At 38.7% G+C, this 26,746-nt stretch overlaps 1 protein-coding gene across 8 annotated transcripts in view; it reads left to right on the top strand.

Annotated features, from left to right (window-relative positions):
* The window catches only part of ATG13 (autophagy related 13), a 52,889-nt gene that overhangs the window by 10,821 nt on the left and 15,322 nt on the right, over positions 1-26,746 (top strand). For all 8 annotated transcript variants that reach the window (XM_049617386.1, XM_049617377.1, XM_049617424.1 and 5 more), the window contains exons 2-6: positions 15,788-15,869; positions 16,835-16,915; positions 17,350-17,469; positions 20,285-20,331; positions 21,486-21,626. In XM_049617386.1, coding sequence (XP_049473343.1) covers positions 15,801-15,869; positions 16,835-16,915; positions 17,350-17,469; positions 20,285-20,331; positions 21,486-21,626 — 458 coding nt within the window. In that variant the 5' untranslated portion in view covers positions 15,788-15,800. The remainder of the gene's footprint in view (positions 1-15,787; positions 15,870-16,834; positions 16,916-17,349; positions 17,470-20,284; positions 20,332-21,485; positions 21,627-26,746) is intronic.

The following is a 26,746-nucleotide window of genomic DNA, read 5'->3' as shown; positions in this document are numbered from 1 at the left end:
CTCCCAGGCTTGCTTCTGCCTGTTCCTAGGGGTTACAATGGTTCTAAACCAGTTTTTAGATTAATTTCTTGGCTTTTTGTTTCCTTACTATGCATGTATAATGCTGGATCTTACGTCCATGTAATTTACTGGCTTATGCTTTTGAAGTTTTGAGAGTGACTTTCCTACCTCTGAGCCTTGCTATGATAGATGACAAACCTCTTTGTTGCTTTTTTAGGGTTCTTCTGGCCTCTGTGATCAACGAGAACTTGGCTGTGCAGTTTTGTGCAGGGTACTGGGTTTCTACCTGCCTGTAACATTGAGGTCCTATCTTCCATGCCCATGCATGTTCTGATACACTCATTAGAAGAACCTGACCTTGCTGCTCATAGGCCTCAGCTCCCTGACATCAGTTTTTCCCCTTACATCTATTGTGTTGACTTACCCTTTTCTGGAACCTGGGATTTCTCAATCTTTCTTATTCAGTTGTATGTCAAAACCTTTATATTGTCATATTTTATCTGCATTTTTATGCGTAGCGGGAGGGAGGACTAACAACATCATTTCAAGCCGCCTTGTTGGATGTTCGCCTGAGAGATTTTAAACTGACATCTATCATGGCACAGTGCATTAAACTCTTTGCCTACTTTACTCCAAGGCAAGGATATTCTGTGACAGAATCTTGGAAGTACAGCTAGAGCAGTCTTTCAGATGTTTGAAAATTTGTGTTTGAAATAGGCCGCAAGGAGATAGACCTAATTTTAGAAAATTTTACACTGGGCAAAAGCTAGTTAAATTCTCTGCCCTGTTATAGACCATTTGATGAGAATGGATTTTATTTGTTAATTAAAAATTTTTTTTGAAAACTATCTGATTAATAAAAAAATTATAAGAATTTTGCAGTGAATTCTCATATACTTTTCACATACATTCACACATTGTTCACTCTTTGCCACATTGCTTTACTTATCATACAGTATATATCCATGTGTCATAAACTGTATGATATAATAGTATATGACACCTTCCTTTTTTTCTTTTTTTGGCTGGGCCCTGAGAAAAGTTACTTGTATTTCTGAAGAACAAGATTGACCAAAGTGTGATTGTATCAAAGCCAGGAAATTTAACATTGATGCAATACTGTTACCTAATATATAGTCAGTATTCACATGTTACCAATTGTTTCAATATTGTTCGTTTATTTATTTATTTATTTATTTATTTATTTATTTGATTTTATTTTTAAGGAATCTCTACACTCAAGCTCTACATTTGAACTTAAAATCCTGAGATCAAGAGTCACATGCTCTACCAAGTAAGCCAACCAGGTGCCTTTAATAGAAACTTTTTTAAAAGTCCATAATTGGGGCGCCTGGGTGGCTCAGTTGGTTAAATGCTGACTTTGCTCAGGTCATGATCTCATGGGTTCATGAGTTCAAGCCCCACATCAGGCTCTGTGCTGACAGCTCAGAGCCTGGGACCTGCTTCGGATTCTGTGTGTGTGTGTCTCTCTCTCTGCCCCTCCCTGGCTCATGCTGCCTCTCTCTCTCAAAAATAATAAACATTTAAAAAATTAAAAATAAAAAAAAAAGTCCATAATCAAACATTGCATTTAGTTGTCAAACCTCTTTAATTGCCTTTAGTCTGAAACAGTTCTTGAGCCTTTTTTTTATTTTTGTCTTTCATAAGATTGACATTTTTGAAGCTACAAGCCCATTATTTTATAAAATGCCTAAGCTCATCTGATTGCTTCTTCATGCTTACATTCAGGTTACATAGTTTTAGCAGGAAAGCCACCTAGGTAATATGTCCTTCCTACTACATCACATCAACAAAAATATAATGTCAACTTTTCAATTGTTGGTATGTTTCTTTGATCACTTTGTTAAGATTCTGACTGTCAGACTTCTCTGTAACTAACAAGTAATCTGTGGGAAGATTGTGTAAATATTCCATTTGCCAGCAAACTTTCACCCAGTGATTTTTATCATCCACTGGTGATATTTTGGGTCACTTATTCTATAATAGATGCAAATGGTGATTTTTGTAATTTTGTTATTTATTATACACTTATTACCTGACAATCTACTGTGAAGAAGTATTTAATCTTCACCCATTTCTTATACATCTGCCTTTGAAACCTTTGTTGAGGAAAATGTGAAAATACTTGCTGTAGAAAAAATGACTGGCAAGAAAAGATTGTCTTTGATCTTTCACTGTTAGCTGGAAAAGTAAATATAAAATTGTGAGTTTTAATTTCAGTGCTCCACAGATCTACATATTCTTGCATGTAAACATGAGTTTAATTTTTTAACATTTTATTATGTTTTTAACTTTATTTATTTTGAGAGAGGGAGAGCAGGGGAGGAGGAGAGAGAGAATTCCAGGCAGGCTCCACACTGTTAACACAGAGCCCGATGCAGGGCTAGAACTCATGAACCCTGAGATCATGACCTGAGCCGAAATCAAGAGTTAGAGGCTTAACTGACTGAGTTACTCAGGCACCCCGAGAGAGAGAATCTTTTTTTTTTTTTTTTTAATATTTATTTATTTAATTATTTGTGAGAGAGATAGCGTGAGTGGTGTTGGGGCACAGAAGGAGGGAGACACAGAATCCAAAGCAGGCTCCAGGCTCTGAGCTGTCAGCACAGAGCCTGACATGGGCGGGGCTTGAACTCATGAACCATGAGATAATGACTGAGCTGGAGTTGGATGGTTCACCAACTGAGCCACCCAGGTGCCCCCTGAGAGAGAGAATCTTAAGCAGGCTCCATGCTCAGCACAAAGCTCAATGTGGGGCTCCATTCCAGGACCCTGAAATCGACCTGAGCCGAAATCAAGTCAGTTGCTCAAACCAACTGAGCCACCCAGGTGCCCCAGTAATTTATTTTTTTAATTATAGGCAAAATATACTATTATCTCTCTCTCTTTTTTAGTTTATTTGAGAGAGAGCACATGCACGTGTTCATGATCAGGGGAGAGGCAGAGAGAGAGATGGAGAGAGAATCCCAAGCAGGCTCTGCACTGTCAGTGTGGAGCCCCATGTGGGCTCAAACTCATGAACCTCAAGATCATGACTTGAACCGAAATCAGGAGTCGGATATTTGACTGAACCACCCCGGGCCACCCCCCCCCCCCCAACCATTACTCTTTAGTAGTTTTTAAGGTTAGGGTGCCTGGGTGGCTCAGTCGGTTAAGCATCTGACTTTGGCTCAGGTCATGATCTCGCAGTTTGTGAGTTTGAGCCCCGCAATCAGGCTTCTTGCTGTCAGTACTGAGCCCGCCTCAGATCCTTTGTCCCCCTTTCTCTCTGCCCCTCCCCTGCTCATGCTCTCTCTCTCAAAAATGAATAAACATTTAAAAAATAGTTTTTGAGGTTACTATTTTGTAATTTATGTGAATAGAAATAAGCATTATATAAATATGAAAGCAATATTGTTAGTTTGTCAGGAGTCGTTACTCAAAACAACTGAATTTGGTTAATAATAGTCATCCTTAAAATAAATCAAGGAAGTGTTAACTGTTCAATATTAGATTAGTTCCATATATAAATTGCTTTTCAAAAAAAAGAACTAAAGTTATCAAGAGAATTAGAAGACAAGACACAGACTAGAAGAAAATATTTGCAAAAGACACATCTGATGAAAGACTTATTCAATATATACAAAGAATTCTTAAATCTCAACAATAAGAAAACAACCCCATTAAAAAAATGGACCAAAGACCTTAAGAGACCTCTCATCAAAGATACACAAATGGCAAAGAATTATATGAGAAGATACTTAGCATTGTATGTCATTCATGAAATGAGATATACATTCAAGGTTACCATATAGATTTATTACAGTATTACTGACTGTATTTCCTATGCTGTACTTTTCATCCCTGTGATTTATTTTATAACTGGAAGTTTGTATCTCTTAATCTCTTTTACCTGTTTCACCCATTCCCCTACCCAAAATTAAACATATGCTTACCATATAAAGAATTGAAAACTTGTCCCCAGCAGGACAAGGGTTCTTAGAAGCTTCTCTGGGGAAAATTCAGTGTCCTCAGAGGGCCAAACCTCTATATACTGACACTTGAGGTTTCTTTCAATTGAAAATATTGGGGGGGGGGGAGCAGCTTGTTCCTGATGATCCTCTGTGAGCCCCACCAGTTAACCAACCTCACTCATATACCTGAGTTTCAGCTGTCTTTTTGGTGCTTCATGTTCAAGTGTGAATGGGACAGCCAAGGGATCACCAGTCATTTGATGAAAGCCTCCAACATGGCTGCCAGTGTTTTTCAAGCTAAGTGAAGAAGGGGGCTTCGGAGATGGGAGTGGGAGTGCCTCATATGGATCTGATCCTTGAAGTCCAGCATGCTTTTTTTTTTTTTTAATTTTTTTAATGTTTATTTAGTTTTGAGAGGGAGACAGAGACAGAGTGTGAACAGGGGAGAGGCAGAGAGAGAGGGAGACACAGAATCTGAAGAAGGCTCCAGGTTCTGAGTTGTCAGCACAGAGCCAGATGTGGGGCTTGAACTCACGGACCACGAGATCATGACCTGAGCCGAAGTCAGATGCTTAACTGACTGACCTACTCAGGCGCCCTGAGCATGCTTTTTTTTTTTAATGTTTGTTTATTTTTGAGAGAGAGGCCGAGGGGCAGAGAGAATCAGGCTCTGCACTGTCAGCAGAGAGCCCTGTTGAGGGCTCGAACTCACAAACCATGAGATCATGACTCAAGTCGAAAGCAAGAGTCAAACGCCTAGGTAACTGAGCCACCCAATCACCCTGAAGTCCAGCATGTTTTCTGATTCATGGTTTCAAAAAAATTAATGTCTGGTCCTCTAAAATTAGAGAGGAAGGGCAGTTCTGCCCTGAGTGGAGTTATGAAAGGAGGGTAGGGCTCAGAGTAGGGTCTGACTGCTTCTTCTGTGGGCTCTTAAGATAATCCTCCTGTTTTCAGCCCCATCTGCCATTCTACATTAAGAGAGTTCTGGTACCTCTCATTCCTTAACCTTTCTTGGGTTCTTTGGTTCACATGAACTTGCTTTGTTTTGGATTTGCCCTGTGGCTGGCTTGGAATATCAGCTCTGCACTCCTCACTCATGTGTTTCTTCCAGTTTCCATCTTCCAGAACTGTGATGCTGTCATCTCCATGCCTGATATCTCCATGCCACATCTTCTGATCTGTGTGTATGCTTTTTAAGCACCCCCTCCCCCATTCTTTGTTGTTTTGTTTTAGGAGTGAGCAGAAGTAAACATAAGCATGGAAACCTTTATACTTAACCAGTCTGCTTACTTTTTTCCCCAGTGTTTTGTTGATAGCTTTCATTTGTTATTTCCTATAAAAGGAAATATTTATTTACAACCTTTATAGTTCTGTGTTTTTAACTAGAGATTGGGAAAATAGTTGAGATAAATGTTTATCTGCCTATTTTAAGTAGAACAGTTTTTTTAAAATTAAAATTAGCATTTGTTTGAAAGTAAAAGATCTAGAGAACCTGCCTATCGGATTAAGTGTGCTTTTCCCTTAGTTGATTATATATTTTGCACTGGAGCAGTGATAAAGAACCTTCTGTCTAGTATTTGGAGGTTGATGATTACCTACATCCATTACATAACAATGGGAGAATTAATTTAATGGCAAATTTTCTTTTGTTGCTGTTGTGTTGAAATACGAATAATATAAAATTTACCACCTTAACCATTTTTAAGTGTACAGTTCAGTGGTATTAAATAAATACATGAACATTGCTATGTAGCCATCCCCACCGTCCAACCCCATATCTCTTCATCTTGTAAAACTGAAACTCTATACTTGTTAAACACTAACTTCCTGTTCTCTCCTCCTCTCCAGCTCGTGACAACCGCTATTACACTTTCTGACCGTGATTTTGACCACTCTGAGGGCCTCATAAAAATGCTATCCTACAGCATTTGTCCTTTTGTGACTGGCTTATTTCACTTAATGTCCTCAAAGTTCATCCATGTTGTAGCATGTGTCAGAATTTCCTTCCTTTTTTTTTTTTTTTAATGTTTATTTATTTTTGAGAGAGAGAGAGAACACAAGAGGGGGAGGGGCAGAGAGAGAGAGGGAGACACAGAATCTGAAGCAGGCTCCAGGCTCTAAGCTGTCATCACAGAGCCCGATGCAGGGCTCAAACCCATGGACTGTGAGATCATGACCTGAACCGAAGTTGGACACTCAACCAACTGAGCCGCCCAGGCACCCCAGAATTTCCTTCCTTTTTAAGGCTGAATAATATTCCATGGCATATATACACCACACATTCTGATTTATTATATTTTTGGTACTTGTTTAAAAACAATTTATTATGGTATAAGTCTCTACCTGTTCTAAACACTTTGGGAACCTCAAAGACTTATTTGTTGTTTTGAATTTCTATTGATGAAAATGATGTGCAGAGAATGTTGCTAAATTGAAATTGCTATTCAAGGCCCGGTAAATAATTTTTTGTTATTTCTTAAATGTTTCAAATCTTGAACAAAGGCCTTAACTGAGGTTATTTCTCAGGAAGGCAAAGCTGTAAGCGGTGAGTCTGGGGAAAATAGGTGTTGATTAAGCTTGATGGGAAGCAGTAATTGTTGGAGGATTATGAGGTGTAAATATATTTTTGACCTAGTTAAGCCATTTTGTAAAAGATGACACTTGATAAATTTAATCAAATTTATGTTGGTGGGAACCACACAGAATTTTTTGTAAATATCCGAAATTATATACAGTAATTAGGTTATGTCCCTAGGGCGAAAAATTTAATAAAGAGGTAAGGAGCTCTAATTAACTTACATATTCAGCATATTATCAGGAAAGGGATAAGAAATTTAAAACTCTGCAGCAGAGTTTGCAATGTAATTGAGAGATGAGGATGCTAATTGGTAAAATGGCCTTGACTTGAACTAAGTGATAACATAAAAGCCCTACTTTGCCTCAGTCCTCTAGCAGCTGATGTACTGCCTTAAAACCCACCCTATCAGAGGGCCTCCACCCTTAATGTATTTTGGCAGTTGTAACTGTTGGTGACAATGACTAACTTGAGCCATGGTTGGCAGTGTCTTAAAAGAAAGTCGAATACATACATTGTCAAGTGAGAAGGTTCTCTTGGTTCTTGGTGGTCGAATTCCAACTTGCTTGTCCCTGAGGGAGAGAAAGATACATGGACCTCATACTGGGATGATACCAGTTAGCCATCCAACATGATTTTAATTTCGCAAAATTGTCTCCTTTTAGGAAAGGCAGTATGTTGATATCTTGATGCTTCTCTTTCCATCCACTTAGCAATTTTATTTTTCAAATAATTGGATTTGTGGTGTATAAGCAGTCTCTTGTAACTGAAGTTGTTCTCAAAACCTCGACTGAACTAACAAAATTAGTTTTCTGAGCATGTACATACAAGGACTAGACACTGGTTCTGGATCAGCATTTATTTGGTAGTTTTAGCGACCGAGATCTTTCCTAAATGTGCCAGTAAGCCTCTGATCACCGTTTCAAAATCACTTCACCTGTTTTTCCTGCTGACTTTGCTTGGGGAATCTTGAAGGTCAGACTGAGGAGTTTGTCAAAATTTCTGGAGCATAGGAGCAATATAATGACATCATGCTTACACTAGTCTTTTAGCAGTTTGCCTGAGGTTTACAGTGTAACCTAGAAGGTGTTGGGGAGGAAAACTTTTCCTATACACTCTTACATTTAGTACTTGGGGGCCTGCAACGTAAACTGACACAAGACTAATTAGCAACCATAGGGGTGCTCAGCGATGAATAACCCAGGTGGCTAGAATTTGGGACTTATATACCTAACTGAATAAGAGAAAGGTGCCTAAGAGAAGAGGCTTTTATGGGAAGAGCAAAAAAGGTTTTTTCGAAAAAACAAATGAGTTTTTAGGAGAAGAAATGGGTGATAAGAAAGTTTGTGATGATATTTGTTTAGGTAGGTGCAAATGGTCTTTCCCTTTTCTTCATGACCATGAAACTTCCCCCAGAGAGAGGATTTATGGTAGGTCTACTCCTGATCTCTCTCTTGGGAATAGATGCCAACCTGAAATGGGAATTTATGGCTGTCCTCATTTCTCTGAAGTTTCTGCTTTTAGTCAGATAAGGGAAGCCCGAGAAGGTTTCTTTCTACATCTGTTGAATCTCAAATGTCTTCAGCTAAAAATAAACTTTTTGCCAAAGTGGCTTATTTTGGGATGGCATATCCTGATCCTCTTCAAATGGAGAGTAACTAACCAAGTGAGTCTCTTCCAGATAAGAAATGAGACCTGGATTAAGGTGGTATCTTTGGAAATGAAAGAGTAGCAAATATAAAGGAGTTTGCAGAAACAAGAGCTTGAAGGATTTAGTAACTGGCTAGTATTAGCAAAGGGAAGAAAAAAGGACAGAATTCAATTGTAGGTCTCTTTTTAATGTTTGTTCCAAATTTCCCCTTTGTATTCCTTGGAACACTCAAGGGATTTTGCAAAAAGTAAGACGTAAGGTAGACTTTGTATTACATTCCTGTTGTAGCCTGTGAACTAACTGTGTGATAGACAAGGCCTGAGGGAACAACAAACTCTGATGCCTGTGAGATAGATAACTTTTTCCCCAGTCGAGATCTCACCCTTTTGGCTCAGTAACTAACTCTAGCTACATAATCCTTTTAGTGCTTACAGTGGTACAAAAAGTCACAAGAGTCATTGTGCTATTATGTTTGCGTTGGTTGAAGTTCTGGTGGTGGGAACACAGTTCCCCACTTCAGTATAAAATAAGGGCAGTGCAGTCCTCCAGGACTATTCTTATCTCAGATCTGTTGCTGGGTTGCTTCAGGGCTGTAAGCAGTTTAGCCCTTTAAAAGTTTTTTGTTTTTTAATTTTTACCATAACATTTGTTTGTGTTATTTTTAACCACAATTAGGAAGGTCTGAAGGTGGGTGGTATGTTTTAAACTCTGTCAGACATACAAATGGTAGTCTCCAAAAGGTAAGTCCCTTATAATTTGCATCACTTTAGGCTTTAACCTGTCCTTGTTCCCAGTGGACTCTCCTGTGGCTTCTGAGTCCGGGGATTGTTTCTTCTCAGGTATTTTATTTCTCCTTCATTGGTTTCTTCCCCCCACCCCACATAAATTTGCTCAGATAGCCCTGTGCTACAGAGAAAATCCTTTCAACAACACCTTGAGGTCTTTTTCTGTACAACTTCTCAGAAGCCAGTTGAATCACCACCACTCTAAGAACCAATCCTCTCAAAGGTTATTAGCAACATGCCGCCAAGTCCAGTGTCCTTTTTCTCACCTCAAGAATAAAGGAAATCAGAATGTGTCCCTCCAAAATATGTCTCTTCGATATAAAAATTATTTTGACAGATCAAAATTAAGGCAATTAAGCAGCAAATGGAGGAGAACCTTTCTTTACCTTCTGCTTTTCTGCCTAAAGGTGAGATATAAATTCTCCTTTTCCTGGAGGCAGACTCTTATCAGCTCAGAGAAGGTACCAGTGGAATCTGCCAACACCCCTTACTCCATTAGTTTCCTCCCATATATTTATACCTTCCTACAGTTTGCCGCCCTTGGAAGAACTGCTTTCCTTTGTCCCATCATTTCTCTAGAAATTTACCATTCTTTGTTGAAGATCCCATATAAGCAACAGTTCTAAGCCACCGTATTGAATTATTTTTCTGTTGAGGTTTCTATTGTGAGATGTGCACTGCAGGTGTTGATAAATTGTTTTTTTCCTCTTATTAATCTGTCTTTTTGTTAAAGAGGCCCAGCTGAAAACCTACGATGGGTAGAGGTAAAGTTTTGCCTCTTCCACAAGAGCTTTATATTATTTGGCCATCGCTTCAATTTTGAAACTTATTTCCTCTTGATTTCAGTAATAACAGCTCAGAAGTCTTTTTGCCTCCTATTTCTCCGATTAGTTCTTGCATTTCTCTTTATGGTTCTTTTATGCCAATATTTTCTGGTGGCCTTCCTTATTTTTTTTTTTTTTTCTGTTATCTTCCATGGTAATTTTATGTACTGCTATAGTTTTTAAACTATTTCTTCTTTTTGGAGAATGTCTACTTCTACTTCTCCCTTCCTACTTTAACCTCAGTCTTAGTCTTTTCATTAGTTACAAATTGGGCATTTTCAGATAGATCTTCTGGTGTTTCTAATTCAATCTATTATATAGTCTGAGCTGACTGGCTAAGACTAAAAATAATGATCCTCAACCCCAAACTTATACTACAAGAAAAATTAATTTATGATGGATCATGAATCGAAACATGAAATGTAAACAATAACATTTTTAGAAGAAAATGTAGAAGATTTTCATGAGTTTGAGATCAGCAAAATTTTTCAACAGAGCACAAAGGAGTGCTGAAAAGAGTTGAGAAATTGGACTTAAAAAGTTTAAGAACCTCTTTTAATCACTTTCAAAGACTCCATAAGAGGATACCACTCAGCAATAAAAAGGGATAAGCTATGAACATGGAACACAGCATGGGTAAACCTCCAAATAATTATGCTAAGTGAAAGAAGCCAAAGAGTACATACTGGATGGTCTAATTTGTATAAAACTCTAGAAAATACAGTAGGGATCTATAGTGATAGAAAGCGTGGCAGCGATTGCCTAGGGATGGGGCATTGAGGAGGGGCCGGAAGGAGGCATTACAAAGGAATATGAGGAAACTTAGGGATAGAGATGTTCACTATTTTGTGGTAGTGGTTTTACAGTTACAAACATATGTCAAAACCTACCATGTCTTACACTTCCAGATATTGTTTATTGCCAGTTATACCTCAGTAAGGCTGCTTTTAATGTAGAAATAAAGAAACGCCACAGATTAAGAACAGGTGAAGGCCATTTAATCAGAGCTTGTCATGGCAGGGGAGTTAGCCACCATCACTTGCACTGGCAGAGACTCACAGGCAGGTAGACCAGTGGAAAAAAGTGGAAAAAAGACAAAGCTTCAGGTATGTCCTGATTTGGGGTTATTGGCATAGGAACACTGTAGGCAGCCTAACCACAAGTTGGGGCTTGGTTAGGGATGTGGTCGGTTAGGGATGCATATTTGGCTTTCCTAAGTTGGAAGCAGGGACAGAAATTGGGGAAGCTGTCAGTTATTAACCAGGTATTGCTGGGGCTTTTTACAGGGGTTATTGTTCGGCTTCCTGGACTACTTGCTAGAGATAGTCTGCCTTCCTTGACTGGTTACTGTAGGTAGTAGGTTGGCTTCTTGCACTAGGTGGCGGAGATATTAGTTTGGCTTCCTTCCTGGGCTGGTTTCTGCAGGTTGTCAGTCAGAGCTCTATTTTTATATATGTAGTCTGGCCTTTGTCTGTTAGTATATTCAGATTCTCACGAAAAAGATGTCGTAAGAAAGGCAAACCACAAACTGGGAGAAGATATTTACAGTATATATTCAACAAAGTATTTATATCTACTATATATATTTTAGAAACTTCTACAATTCAGTAAGAAAAAGATAACCTAATTTTTTAAATAGGCAAAAGGCTTGAACTAGTACTTCATTAAAGAGGATTTCCAAATGGCTAGTAAACATGAAAAGGTGCTAGTAGGGAAAATTCAGTGGTCATTTAATCACTAATCATTTAATACAGATTAAATGAGATACTACCACACCCTTACCAGGATGGCTAAAATGAAAGAATTAGTAGTACCAAGTATTATCGTAGTATAGATGTGGAGCAGCTGGAACTCTCATACACTGCTGGTGAGAGTGTACCTTGGTACAGATTCTAGACAACTGTCGGTGTCTGTTTAAGTTTATGGGGGTGCCTGGATGGCTCAGTCGGTTGAATGACTTCAACTCAGGTAATCATCTCCAGTTCATGGGTTTGAGTCCCGCCTCAGGCCTGTTGCATGCAGGGCCTGCTTTATGCAGGCCTCTGTCCCCCACTCTCTCTGCCCCTCCCCACTTGCATTCTCTTTCTGTCTCTCTCTCTCTCTCTCTCTCCTTCTCTCTCTCTCTCTCAAAGGTAAACATTAAAAAAAACACTAAATATGTATACTCTGTGACCCAACATTAACACTCCTGGGTTTCTATCTGATGGCAGTGAGTGTTTACATCCACCAAAAGACTTGTGTAAAAATCTTGCTAAAAACAGGAAACAACCCAAATGTTTATCAGCCTGGAATTTATAGTTTATGGTATATTCATGAAGTGGAGTGCAACATAGCAGTGAAAAAAGAATAAAGTGCTACATACAACATTATAAACGAATCTCACAGGCATGATTTGAATAAAGGAAGCTACCCACAAAAGAGTTAATATTGTTTGATTCCATTTATATAAATGGAACAATTTGTCAAAATAGATAAGACTGATCTATGATGATAGAGGTAAGCATAATGGTTCCTTTTTGGTGAGTCTATTGACTGAGAGGACACAAAGGAGCCCTCTGGAGTATTGGAAATGTTCTATAACTTGATCTGACTTGTGGTTATATGCATGTATATATACAAAATTATGTATTATGTGTTGAAATAGAAATGAAAACAAAATATTTTTTGAGCTGTATTTGCGCATTTCACTACATGTAAGTTATACCTCATCTTTATTTTTATATTTTTTGGTAATTTCAAGTTTTTATTTAAATTCCAGTTAGTTAACATAGAATGTAATATAGCTTCAGGAGTAACTTCCAGTGCTCATCACTACAAACGCCCTCCTTAATCCCCGTCACCCATTTAACCCATCTCCCCACCCAGCTCCCACCATCAACCCTAAGTTTGTTCTCCATAGTTAAGAGTCTGTTTTATGGCTTGTCTCTTTCTTTTTTCGCCCCTATGTTCATCTGTTTCATTTCTTAAATTCCACATATTAGTGAAATCATATGATGTTTGTCTTTCTCTGATTTATTTCACTTAACATAAAACACTGTAGCTCCATCTATGTCGTTGCAAATGGCAAGATTCAGCCTTTTTTATGTCTGAGTAATATTCCACTGCATGTATATACCACATCTTCTTTATCCATTCATCAGTCGATGGACATCCATAGTTTGGCTATTGTTGATAATACAACTATAAATATGGGGATTCATGTATCCCTTTGAATCAGTATTTTTGTGTCCTTTGGGTAAATACCCAGTAGTGCAATTGCTGGATCATAGGGTAGTTCTATTTTTAACTTTTGAGGAACCTCCATACTGTTTTCCAGAGTGTCTACACCAGTTTGCATTCCCACCAACAGCGTAAGAGGTTTTCCCCTTCTCTGCATTCTCACCAACATCTCTTATTTCCTGTTGTTAATTTTAGTCAGTCTGACAGGTGTGAGGTGGTATCTTGTCATTGTTTTGATTTGTATTTCCCTGATAAGTGAGGTTGGGCATTTTCTTTTTTTTTTTTTTTTTTTTTTAATTTTTTTTAACGTTTATTTATCTTTGAGACAGGGAGAGACAGAGAATGAATGGGGGAGGGTCAGAGAGAGGGAGACACAGAATCCGAAACAGGCTCCAGGCTCTGAGGGTCAGCACAGAGCCCAACGCGGGGCTTGAACTCACGGACCGAGAGATCATGACCTGAGCCGAAGTCGGCCGCTTAACCGACTGAGCTACCCAGGCGCCCCAAGGTTGGGCATTTTCTCATGTGTCTGTTAACCATCTGCATGTCTTCTTTGGAAAAATGTCTATTCATGTCTTCTGCCCATTTCTTCACTGGATTATTTGTTTTTGGGGTGTTGAATTTGATAAGTTGTTTATAGATTTTGAATACTAACCCTTTGTTAGATATATCATTTGCAAATATCTTCTCCCATTCTGAAGGTTCCCTTTTAGTTTTGTTGAGTGTTTCCTTTGCTGTGTAGAAGCTTTTTATCTTGATGAAGTCCCAGTAGTTCATGTTTGCTTTTGTTTCCCTTGCCTTTACTGATGTGTCTAGTGAGAAATTGCTCTGGCCAGAGTCCAAGAGGTTACTTCCTGTATTCTCCTCTAGGATTTTGATAGTTTCCTGTCTCACATGTAGGTCTTTCATCCATTTTGAATTTAATTTTGTGTACGGTATTATACCTCAATTTAAAATTTTTCCTGTTTCACCTCTCTTCTTTTGTTTATATTTTTCCTTGAAACTAGCTCTCCTTCTGGCTTCCTTGCTTATTGTTAACTGAAACCAGTTAAATTTTTTGTAGTCAGTCCTTAAATCCTGCCGGCCCTTCCTTTAAAGTATCTCCATCCATACTATTTGAAACCATGTCTGTAGTAGAGTTTTAGCCATGACCACAAGCCTTCATTATTACCAGGGAATTAACGGTTTCCCTGCTTTTCATACTCAAACCTTTTCTGCATCTTTCTAAAGCACCATTCAGAGGATGCTAGCACCCTCACTATGTTAATTCCTTCCCTCCTAAGTCTTGAGGAGGCTACCATTTCTGGTGTACTAGGTGCACATCAGGCTCTAGCATTGCATTCAGGATTCTCATGATCTGGCCCCAGCCAGCCACACTGCTTCCCTATCCATACACAATTCTTTGGAAAACTGGAATACTTAATCGTCCCAAATCCATTTTGTTCTCTGTCGCTGATATTCTTCGTTCAAGTTCTTCTCTCCCTAAATGCTTTTTTCCTCATGCCAGCCCCATCTCAAACAATTTCAGCCTGAGGGGGCTATGGTGTGCCCCATGAAATCCAAGAACCCCTTGAAATTATATCCAAACATTTCTATATATGTGCATTTTTATGGAGAAAGGCTTGTTTTCAGATTATCAAAAGGGGTCCATAAACCCCCAAAAGTTCAACTGACTTAGTGGCTCTTTGAAGGAATATAAATGATCTCATTTTGTTTTAACAAAGTTTTTATCTTGTTAAAATTTAGTCCTCTGGGCGTCTAGGTGACTCAGTGGGTTAAGTGTACAACTCTTGATTTCAGCTCAGGTCATGATCTCTCAGTTCATAAGATCAAGCCCCTCGTCAGGCTCTGTGCTGACAGTGTGGAGCCTGCTTGGGGTTCTCTCTCTCCCTCTCTCTCTCTCTCTCTCTCAGCACCCCCCCCCAAAATAAACATTAAAAAAAAATTTTTTTTTAATGTTTGTTTATTATTGAGAGACCAAGAGAGACAGAGCACACTCATGGGAGGGGCAGAGAGATGAGGAGACATAGAATCTGAAGCAGCTCCAGGCTCTGAGCTGTCAGCACAGAGCCTGACGTGGGGCTCGAACTGACAAGCCACAGCGCATGACCTGAGCTGAAGTCAGACGCCAACTGACTGAGCCACCCAGGAGCCCCAAACATTTTTTAATATTAAAAAAAAAAAATGCAAAAAAACAGTCTTCATGGGGCATCTGGGTGGCTCAGTCAGTTGAACATCTGACTCTTGATTTCAGCCCAGCTCATGATCCCAGGGTCATGGGATTGAGCTCCGTGTTGGATTCCACACTGAGCATGGAACCTGCTTAAAATTCTCTCTCTCCCTTCCTTTTTCCCTCCCTCCTTCTCTCTCTTTTTCTCTCTTCCTCTCCCCACCCCTCTCCCCTCCTCTCTCTCTCTAAAATTAAAAATATATTTAATAAATTAAATAAACATCTTCAGTATGCTAGGTAGTAGAACTTTTTTTAATCAATAAGTTATATTTCAAGCTTAAAGTTTCAGATGCAGGTAAAATGGCTTGTCTTGTTCATTGTTTAGGTCTCTAGATTTATTTCTTTGTGTGGAATTTATTTTCCTCACAAGATAGTATCTTAATACTTTTTACTTTGGTATCTTAGGGGGAGATTTTTTTTTCTCCTCCCACATGATTGTTTGCACAGCTAGACAATACCATCTCTGTATGCTTTGAATTTAAAAGATATTAGTCATATTTTTCAACACTTTTTTTTTCTGTTTTAGATTCCTATAGGCAATGGAAACTGATCTCAATTCCCAGGACAGAAAGGACCTGGACAAGTTTATTAAATTTTTTGCCCTCAAGGTAATATGTCTATTCTCTTGAACTCAGAACTGTTAGAAATAACTTCCGTGCTTCTCCCTTTTTGGAAATATAGAATAACAGCTTGCAGCTTGCCCATTTTAAGGGATACTTCTGTCTGTTGTAAACCAAACTGTGAAGTTTGGGGGCGGTACTGGGGGTGTAACTAAAAAGTAACTTCCAATTTTCCACAGCGACTTGTTCAAAAAAAAATTTTTTTTTGTAAGGCTGTTTGCAGAAATGTCAAACTATTATGCCAGGTTATTGGCACAGTATGTTCCCTTGGGTTGGGAACAAAGACTGTGGACTGGAATGGACATCATTTTGGGCATCTTTCCCAAACCGTCAACTAACTCTGAAATGTCCAACTTCCATTTATTATTTCCTTCTGGATAAATGAGGAATTAAAACTGAATTTTGAATGCTTTAGAAGTTATATTTTCCTAAATCTAAAAATCATTTCCACCTTTATCGCTTTTTCTCACGATTACCATGTAAAAAAACAATCCATGCTGTAGATTCTGGTTGTAAAATTAGTTGGGAGACTTTTGCCATATGGGCCAAATGATATGAATAATTGTGGAATCCTTGGTTTAAATCTACTATGATTACATAAGTGTACGGCAGTGAATATTTAAACCTATGGTTGGACTTGTTTCTTTATGAAAGTCAGAGACACCATGTGCAAATTTCCTTCTGCCATGTGAGAATATTATAGATCCCAAGCCTTGAACTAAAATTCCTCTAGTTGGTTGACATTATGCCCTCAAGAATATTTGCAGTATTAGTTTTGTATAGTGTTTTTTCTATCTGTCCTTCAATTTTAAAATCCTACCCTTTCCTACAGTATAGTTATGATCATTGGCATCTTTTTAACCCTGCATTCAGAGGATGTGAACCCTGATTGTGAACCAAATCAATTTAAGACTCTTCATCTTTGATTTGGTTGTTTGTTTGCTTTTTTTCAGACTGTCCAAGTGATTGTCCAGGCTCGACTTGGTGAGAAGATTTGTACTCGTTCATCTTCATCCCCGACGGGTTCAGACTGGGTAAAATTCCCGTTTTTTGTTAAGGGATATACTATGGTGTCTGTTACAAGGAATCCTAATGCAGTAGGAATGAATACTATCTATAGTATTACTAAATCATAACATTAAAACAGTAATTCCATTTGATCCATTCACTAGGTCAAATGTTAGTCCTAGGTTTGTTTGGTTCTCGGCTTTCTGCTGCAGTAGGTGAAAATCTTAGACTTTAGAGAACAAAAATATCTTGTTAACTAATCTTTGTAATAAGTCATTAGCCCTCTCAACCTGAGTTTTAGGGCTTTGATGTAGGATGTCTCTTCTGGGCAAGAGAGAAATGAATGAATGGCTTCAATCACTCAAAGCAATGCATGCATTACCCAACATAACCATCTTACTGCTTTATGGTTCCATAATGTTTTTTGTGAGTGTTTCACACAGTCTCTTTTGTTTTCTAGTTCAATTTAGCAATCAAAGATATCCCAGAGGTTACACATGAAGCAAAAAAGGCCCTGGCAGGACAGCTGCCTGCCGTTGGGAGATCGATGTGTGTGGAGATCTCACTCAAGACTTCTGAGGTAAGGTTATGACCAGGGTGGTGTTTTCACTTGGCACCAGAGGTCTTCACATTCCAGTTTCAACTCAGCCTCATTCCTGCCCCTTCTCTCTCTGAACTTAGCATTCTCTGAGGAGGTCATGCTTTTTTTACTTATTCTCCCAAACACTTGGAGTAGGCTCTTTGTCCTTCATATATATCCTCTATAGATGAAATGTTTTTACTTATCTTTTAAGACTCACATGCTCTTGAAAATCCCCCAGATTCTTGGGGGAGAGGTAACTACTTTTTTTAGACTTCCTATGTGTTTTATTTACATTGATCCTAAAGTATAACTTGATGTATTGTGATTTTTCTAGGTTTTTTTTCCTGGTGTGTTGTGATTTTACCTTATTTCACACCAGGATCGAGGCAGATATTGTTACTAGTATGTTTATTCATCTATTTCCACTATAAGATTGTGAAGCTGCATGGTATAATAAAAGGCAATTGGAGTTTAGAGCTACACAGACACAAGTTCAGATCCTAGCTGAGTGACTTTGGCCAAATTACTTAACTCCATCCCCACCAACACCACCAAACTAACATGACACTTCATAGTCTTACAAGGCTATGTTATTTGATTGATTGATTGATTGATTTATATTTTGAGAGAGAGAGCATATGTGCATGTGCATGAGGTAGGGGCAGAGAGAAAGGGAGAGAGAGGATCCCAAGCAGGCTCCATGCTATCAGTGCAGAGTCCAATGAGGGCTCGGCCCCACTAACTGTTAGATCATGACTTGAGGCGAAATCAAGAGCAGATGCCTAACCGACTGAGCTACCCAGGTGCCCCTATTTTCTCATTTAATACTTATTTATAAAGTGCCTAACTAACATAAAGTAGGTGATCATTACATGTTCCTGTTCATACTTTACAAACACTTTTATTCTTGAGGTCAGTGGTTATACCACATCTTATTTATCTTTGTAGTTCTTCAAATTCTTTTTTTTTTAATGTTTATTTATTTTTAAGAGAGACAGACAGAATGTGAGTGGGGGAGGGGCAGAGAGCGAGGGAGACACAGAACCTGAAGCAGGCTCTAGGCTCCAAGCTGTCAGCACAGAGCCTGATGTGGGGCCTGAACCCATGAACCATGAGATCATGATCTGAGCTGAAGTCAGACACTTAACTGACTGAGCCACCCAGGTACCCCTTAAATTCTTTTTGAAATGAAGCAGGATGTAACTAAATCATCTCTTATGTATGCCTAGCACAGTGCCTGGGATGGCCCATAGTAGCCTCTCCATGAATTTTGTTGAATGAATGATGTTAGTACTTATTCTATGGAAACTTTAGCACCCCACAAAAACAAAACTTCCTATTCTTCGTTGAATTGCCAGTTTGTACTATGAATTATTTTCCTTAGTGATCCATAGCGAGTCCTAAAGGAATCTCTAGAAGAATTATTTTCCTTTTCCAGGTACAATCTGAGTATAAAATGTTCTGATCATCCTAGACAAACTGCATCAACTTGTTTTGGATACTTCCGACTAGTTAGCCATCCCTTGATTTTGGGGAGCAGGGGAATTCAAAATTTATCATGCCATTTAAAAATGACAGTATGATGAAAAGGGTACATATTTAAGTTAAGTTAAGGGTACATATTTCAGTTTGATCTAGAACAAGTTCGCTATTCCACAAACTAACCTAAGCTTACTCCCAAACCTAAAAGAATAGCTCTCTTCCAGTTGATTGGTAATAAGGTTACTTGTCTTCAAAAGTGTGTGACTATTCTTCTCACTGAGTGGCACACAAGAGTGTTACAGGGTTGAGGGATTCTGGCTTTAGTCTGTTTTTCTTTCCCACCCACTAGGCTAAGTCTGTTCAGAGTACCAGAGAAAGACTGAACAGTTTGGCTGAAGACATTACACAGCTAAAAAGATTTTTAAGCAAGCAGCTTGTTAAGGTATTCCTTAACTGTGGGCGTCACCTAAAAATATCCCCTGTAGAATTGGAGGGAAAGGCTGTCTCCATCATTTGAAGTATTGGCCTTTCTGAAGAGCAATTTGGATATACATAACAAAAGTCTTAGAAGCATAAATACTCTTGGGGCACCTGGGTGGGTTAGTTGGTTGAGTGTCCGACTCTTGATTTTGGCTCGTATCATGATCTCACAGTTCAGGGATCAAACCCTGCATCAGGCTGTACACTGGTAACAAGAAGCCTACTTGGGATTCTCTCTTTCTCTCTGCTCCTCCCCTGCTCACCCTCCCTCTCTCAAAGTAAATGAACATTAAAAAAAAAAAAAAAAGAATACTCTTTAACAGCGCTAATTCTGAAAATTTGCCTTAAGAAACTAATTCAGGGTGAGGACAAAGCTTTAGTCTCAAGGATATTTATCACAGTTTTGTCTGTAATAGCGAAAGATTAGAAATAACTTATATGTCCACGTACAGGGGGACTGATTTGATGAAATGATGCTCATATGGTGGAATACTATGCAGCCATTAAAAATGGTATGGAATTTTTAATTATAGGGAAATTTCATGTTACATTTATTAATAAAAATGATAAAAATAGCATATATAGTATAATCTCACGTTATTTTTTAAGTTTATTTGTTTAAGTAATTTCTACACCCAAGATCAAGAGCTACATGCTCTTCCAACTGAGCCAGCCAGGAGCCCCTCACATCATTTATTAAAGTAGCTGATTAGATTATAAATTGATTTTTTTTTTTGCTTTATTTATATTTTCCACATTTTTATAGTGACTGTATAGTGCTTTGTAATAAGAGTAAATAATTTTAAAAAACCAAATAAAACTGAAATATCTTTCAATGTCCCATCCACAGGGCGATTCCATGGAGCTAGAAATTTGGTGTCTTGAAATGAATGAAAAGTAAGTACTCTGTTTTAGGGTCCGTGGTTGCGGTAGCTGAGAATAAAACAGATGACATCATGTGAAAAGCAGGGCTTTGTTATCAGTTGTGGAGGGTGTTCTTCCCACTTAACAAAGCCAATAGCTCTTTGCTACAGTTTGCCTCATGCTTGGCTTCCAGCCCAGGCACAGAGATGACCTTCAGAGGGAGGTCAGTCCGGCCAGATTCAGACACCACAGGGAAAGGAGCAGAGCAAAGGCTCAAAAAGATTTGTTGTTTTCCCAGAGTACAGCTAGTTCTCTGATTAAATCCCTTGGGAACTCTTGTAACATGACTGCTCTGTTTTGTCTTTTTTTCTGTGTGGCAGATTTCCCTTCCCTACTCCTTTTTTTTACACCCTGTGTTGGTCATGGATTGGAAATGCCTGTTATTTTCCTTTTCCATTTTCTTCTTTCAAGGAAGATTAGCTTGCTTCCTGCCTGAAGCTTTAGTTTTCTAGAACAGTATATAGGAAAATTGAGGAAATAGCAACACAGCAAAAGAAAAATCTTAATAAGTATGTGGGGTGTGGGCATTATTTTTCTTTCTTAAATAGAAAGCAGTTGACAGGTTATAGTCCAAAGTTTTAATACCAAACACACTTTCTCCAGATTCCTATTAGATGTATAGAGGTAGATAGCTCATAAGATAGCATATTGAAATTGTTTGCACCTTTAATAGTATAATTGCAGTGTTGAATTACTTTTTTTAAGTCTGTAGCTTTATTTCTTAGATAACTGCTTCAAATCGGGAAAGAAATACAGTAGGTGCCTTTTGAGGTCTATCTGCCTAGTTCTAGAGTATGAGAAAGTAAAAACTTTTGCTTACATCAATAATCTGTTGATAAACTGATAGAACTCTAATTGCACTTTTAGTTCAGAACATATTTTAATGATAAATTTCATCTTACACAGTTCCCATGCTTAATTTGCAATTGTCTTTGTTGACTGCAATCTTCTGTGAAAGGTATATTTGGACTGCAAAGCAGGTTATATTCTGTCAGAATTTATGAATAATACTAGCAGGTTAATCTCAGTCACTAGATAGAACATAACTAACACCTCTGTGTCTGTGCATTTCTTGGTTTTATGTTAGTTGAATAGGTGAATGCTGATAGTGTCTGTGTGTTTCTCAGGTGTGATAAAGAGATTAAAGTTTCCTACACGGTGTACAACAGACTGTCACTGCTGCTGAAGTCCCTCCTTGCCATAACTAGGGTCACACCGGCTTACAGACTCTCCAGAAAACAGGGGCATGAATATGTCATATTGTACAGGTAAACAACGTAGCTGCTCACCTTCTCGATTCACTCATTAGCTTTGTCACTTTGCACATTGTCTGACCAGCATATGGGTATTCTGTGATTAATTTTGAATAGATGGTTTCTTGGATAGTTGATGCTATAACTTTACTATGATTATCTATCCCTCCTCTTTTGTGAAGCTCCGTTTTCTGAAGCTACCAGGTTCTTGGTCCTTTTGTCTGTGCACAGTCATGAGTCCTGTGGAGTAGATTTTGCGGTTCTACTGATGCACATCTCAAAGCTGAAAAAGGAGCTTAAGACTTTAAAACAGGCTATCCTGGGAAGATTCCACAGCCTTCTACATTTCGGAATTAAATTTTGTCTAACAGCCTGCCAATTCAATTTGGTTTTTTTCAATTTGTTTTTAATTAGTTGTCTGTGGATATAAAAAACTCATCAATAGTTCTGAGAGTATTTCCCTTGGTAGTTCACCTCAACACATATTTATTGAGTGCCTTTTAAAAAAATTTTTTTTTTAACGTTTTTATTTTATTTTTGAGACAGAGAGAGACAGAGCATGAACAGGGGAGGGGCAGAGAGAGAGGGAGACACAGAATCTGAAACAGGCTCCAGGCTCTGAGCTGTTAGCACAGAGCCCGACACGGGGCTCGAACTCACGGACCGTGAGATCATGACCTGAGCCGAAGTCGGACGCTTAACCGACCGAGCCACCCAGGCGCCCCTATTGAGTGCCTTTTTAATGCAAGCATTGTGCTAGGCCCAAGGAAGAATTATACAGATACCCTGCCCTATAGGTGTTTCTAATCTAATGGGGAAACAGCTTTTTAATAAAAAGCAGGATTGGAAAACTACATAGCAGTATCAGGAAAAAAGTACTAGGTGAACACAAGGAGGGAAAGTTTGTTCCAGGTGGGAGAAACCAGACAGGCTTCCTGGAGAAAGTGGCATTCAAGCTAGACCTTGAAGCAGAGAGAATTTCAGCTGGTAGAACTGAGAGAGAATGATCATTCCAGGTAAGGAGGGCAAAAGATAGCAAGGCATAGAAGTGGGGGATGGGATCTGAGCTGTACTCAGGTTGTCAGATGGACCTGAGTGGTGGTAAAACGGGTAAGTAGGAAAGTGTGAGAGCAGAGCATGGAAAGCCAGGAGTTCCCAAATCACCCAAGACTCTTTTGGCATATTAGTAATGAGCCATTTGTAAGCCTTTGGCTTATATGTATAGAGCTGATTGTGAGGAGAAATTAGTATAGCAGGATGGAAGGACTAAGGATTAGAGACTTAACTAGTTACGTTGAAACAATTTACTACCTGAGAATAGTTATCAAGTCATTCTGTAATTTTCTTAGCAGTAATCTAGCAATCTTACTTGTGTTTATTTTTAACATCTTTAAAATATTTTTGTTGTCTTCTCTGTAGTCTTCCCAAGTTTCAGGTTGAGTATTCCATTTGAAAATTACTGGACTTTTAGTCAAATATAACAGATCACTTTCTAACTCTTATGCTAAGCCCTCTTCACTTTGGTTCTTTTGTAAGTAGCCATACTACACTACTAGTTATCAGCTTAGTTAACTAGGACTCCTAGTCCTTTTCATTACCAGTGTTTAAAGTCTTCCTTTAGTCTGTGTCTCTGCAGTAATACAGTATTTATTGCTTACAGTTTATCATTTATGAGTGCGTTTGGATACCGATAACTATAGTTTAAACCATAGAGAAATGGGTGGTCTCAGATGTAGAATTGTCTATTTTTTTCTCCCTTTTTATACTGTTTTTAACAGGGTAGGGGCATCTGGGTGGCTCAGTCAGTTAAGTGTCCAATTTCAGCTCAGGTCATGATCTCACTGTCCATGAGTTTGAGCTCCGCGTCAGGCTCTGTGCTGACAGCTCAGAGCCTGGAGTTGCTTCAGATTCTGTGTCTTTCTCTCTCTGCCCCTCCTCTGCTCGTGCTCTGTCTCTCTCTCAAAAATAAATAAACATAAAAAGAATTAAAAAAAAAAAACCCAGGGTGACAGTATAGTCTTATATCATTAAAGAATAATAGCCTTTTCTTTATTTTAAGCTATATTATCATTTTTTCCCTGGCCCTACAGATTTGATCATGTCAGTTTAGAATTACATCATTATAAGAATTCATTCTGAATTTGTTGTTCATCAAGACAGAATTAAAGTAAATTATTGTCTACTATCTGTGAAAAAAATTTTTACTCAGCATCTGAATGGTATAAAGAATATAGCCAGGGGGCATGTGGGTGGCTCAGTCAGTTAAGCATCTGACTGGGGATATCAGCTCAGGTTGTGATCTTGTTGAGGTTGTGAGATCGAGCCCCGCCCCACGTCAGGCTCTGTGCTGTGCTGAGTGTGGAGTGGAACCTGCTTGTGATTCTCTCTTCCCTGTGCGTGTGTGTATGTGTGTGTGTGTACACACGTGTGTGTACATGCGTGCTCTCTCTCTCTCAAAAATAAATAAACATTAAAAAAAAATAATAGGGGGGGGCACCTGGGTGGCCCAGTCGGTTGAATGTCCGACTTCAGCTCAGGTCACAATCTCACAGTTCGTGGGTTTGAGCCCCCTGTCGGGCTCTGGGCTGACAGCTCAGAGCCTGGAGCCTGCTTCAGATTCTGTGTCTCTCTCTCTCTCTGCTCCTCCCCTATTCATGCTCTGTCTCTCTCTGCCTCTCAAAAATAAAGAAACGTAATAAAAAAAAAAAATTAAAAAAAAAAAGAAAAAAGAAAAAAATAATAGGGGAATCTGGGTGGCTCAGTTGGTGCCTCTCTGCCCCCCCCCAAATAAATAAACATTAAAAAATATATAGTCAAGAAAAAGGTTAGATAATTAGGTTACTTAGAACACTGTACCCAATATTCAGATGGGTGTTGAGGTTTTTTTGGTGTGTGTGTGTGTGTGTGTGTGTGTGTGTGTGTGTGGTTTTTTTTAGGGTTTGTTTTGTTTTGTTTTGTTTTGTTTTTGAGAGAGCCAGAACACAGGCAGGGAGGGGCTAAGGGAGAGGGAGAGAAAGAATTCCAAGCAGCCTCGGTGCCCAGCGGGGGAGCTAACATAGGGCGTGACCCCACAACAGTGAGCTCATGACCTGAGCCAAAATCAAGAATCAGATGCTTAACTGACTGAACCACCCAGGTGCCCCCAAATGGGTACTGAATATTTTTTTATTAGAAGGTTACTAGCAAAATATGTTTGCAGCATTTCATTGACATCATTCCTGTATTACTTTATGGCAGGAATCAGCAAACTGTGGGCAGCAGACCATCTGTTTGTTTTTATAAAGTTACTTTATTATTTTTTTAAGTTGTTTTTGTTTTTTTTTTTTAATCTCTACAAAAGACTCAACATGGGGCTCGAACTCATGACCCCAAGATTCACCTGAGCCAGCCAGGTACTGCAAAATAAAAGTTATTTTAGAACCCAGCCACCCCTTTCATTTGTGTATTATCAGTGGCTACTTTTGCAGGACAACAGCAAAGCTGAGTAGTCTGCTTCAGACTATATGGCCCACAAGCCTAAAATATATGATCCTTTTAATGAAAGTTTGCTGACCCCTGTTTTATGGTATCTGTCACTTTGGTGCATGTATTTCAGATATTTATATACATTTCTTTTCTCCCATTACAGATTATAATTTGTGAGTCCTAGGCTTCAGATTTATCCTGAATCTCATCCCTACATTCTCCTTATCTCATGCCTAACACCTAACCATAGGGCTTTATACATTGTTAGAGCTTAGCGTTTAATTGAACAAACTGCCATGTCTGTGTTTAATTTTTAACATTACTTGAAAAATATAATGTTATGTAGTATAGTTTGTAATGTTTTATAGCTCAGACTTTTAGCTAATATAGATAGGCCTTCCCAGGGCAATTCAAAGAAAGGTTCTGCTGTGCTTCTATCTTTATATTTTCAGAATAGTCTTATGTAATTATTCTACAGTGGAAAAGATTTCCTAATTTTTTTAAGTTTATTTATTTTTGAGAGAGAGAGAGATTGTGTGAGCTGGGGAAGGGCAGAGTGAAAGGAAGACAGAAGATCTGAAGCACTGACAATACAGAGCCCAGTGCGAGGCCTGGACTACCAACCATGAGATCACGGCCTGAGCTGAAATCAAGGGTCGGACACTTAACTGACTGAGCCACCCAGGCACCCCATGGTGTTCTAGTGTGTTCACTTTGGAATGACTTGTGACAAGCATGGAGAACTCCCATTAATTGAAGACCACTCTTCAAAATCTGGTACCTTCTATTGCATATTTGAAAGTTGCTAAGAAAGGAGATCTTCAGTGTTCTCATCACAAGGAAAAAAGCTTCTGTCTGTATGGTGATGGATATTAACTAGACTTACTGTGATAATTTGTAATGTAACTAAATATTTAATCATTATATTTACATCTGATACTAATATAATTTTGTATGCTGAACATACCTAAAAAAAAAAAAAAAAAGTCTAGTACTTTCTAGTAGTAGTTCCAGATCTATTTGCCAACCTTATTTCTATAGTATTTATTTCCCAGTAGTTACACTTTAAAAATATATGGCAGGAAGGGAGCCTGGGTGGCTCAGTTGGTTAAGCATCCGACTTCAGCTCAGGTCATGATCTCACATCTGTGAGTGAGATCTCTGCTCATGCTCTGTCACTCTCTCAAAAATAAAATAAACACTTCAAAATTAAAAAAAAATTTTTTTTTAATCTTTATTTATTTTTGAGAGAGAGACAGCGTGTGAGCAGGGGAGGAGCAGAGAGAGAGGGAGACACAGAATACGAAGCAGGCTCCAGGCTCTGAGCTCTTAGCTCAGAGCCTGATGTGGAGCTCGAACTCATGAACGGTGAGATCATGACCCTAGTGGAAGTCGGACACTCAACCAACTGAGCCACCCAGGTGCCCCAACACTTTAAAATTTTTTAAAAAGTACATTGCAGGAACAGGAAGAAGAAACTGAAATTGCAGACTCAATTTATTATTTTCCTCATTTCTTTTTTTTTAATATTTATTTATTTTTGAGAGAGAGACAGAGCACAAGCAGGAGAGGGGGCAGAGAGAGATGGAGACAGAGAATCTGAAGAAGGATCCAAGCTCTGAGCTGTCAGCACAGAGCCCAACACGGGGCTTGAACCCACAAGCGGAGCT

Source organism: Panthera uncia, chromosome D1 (genome assembly GCF_023721935.1).
Source record: "Panthera uncia isolate 11264 chromosome D1, Puncia_PCG_1.0, whole genome shotgun sequence".
Classification (NCBI taxonomy): Eukaryota; Metazoa; Chordata; class Mammalia; order Carnivora; family Felidae; genus Panthera; species Panthera uncia.
Note: the sequence above shows the minus strand (reverse complement) of the source record. Positions and strands in the feature narration are given on the sequence as shown.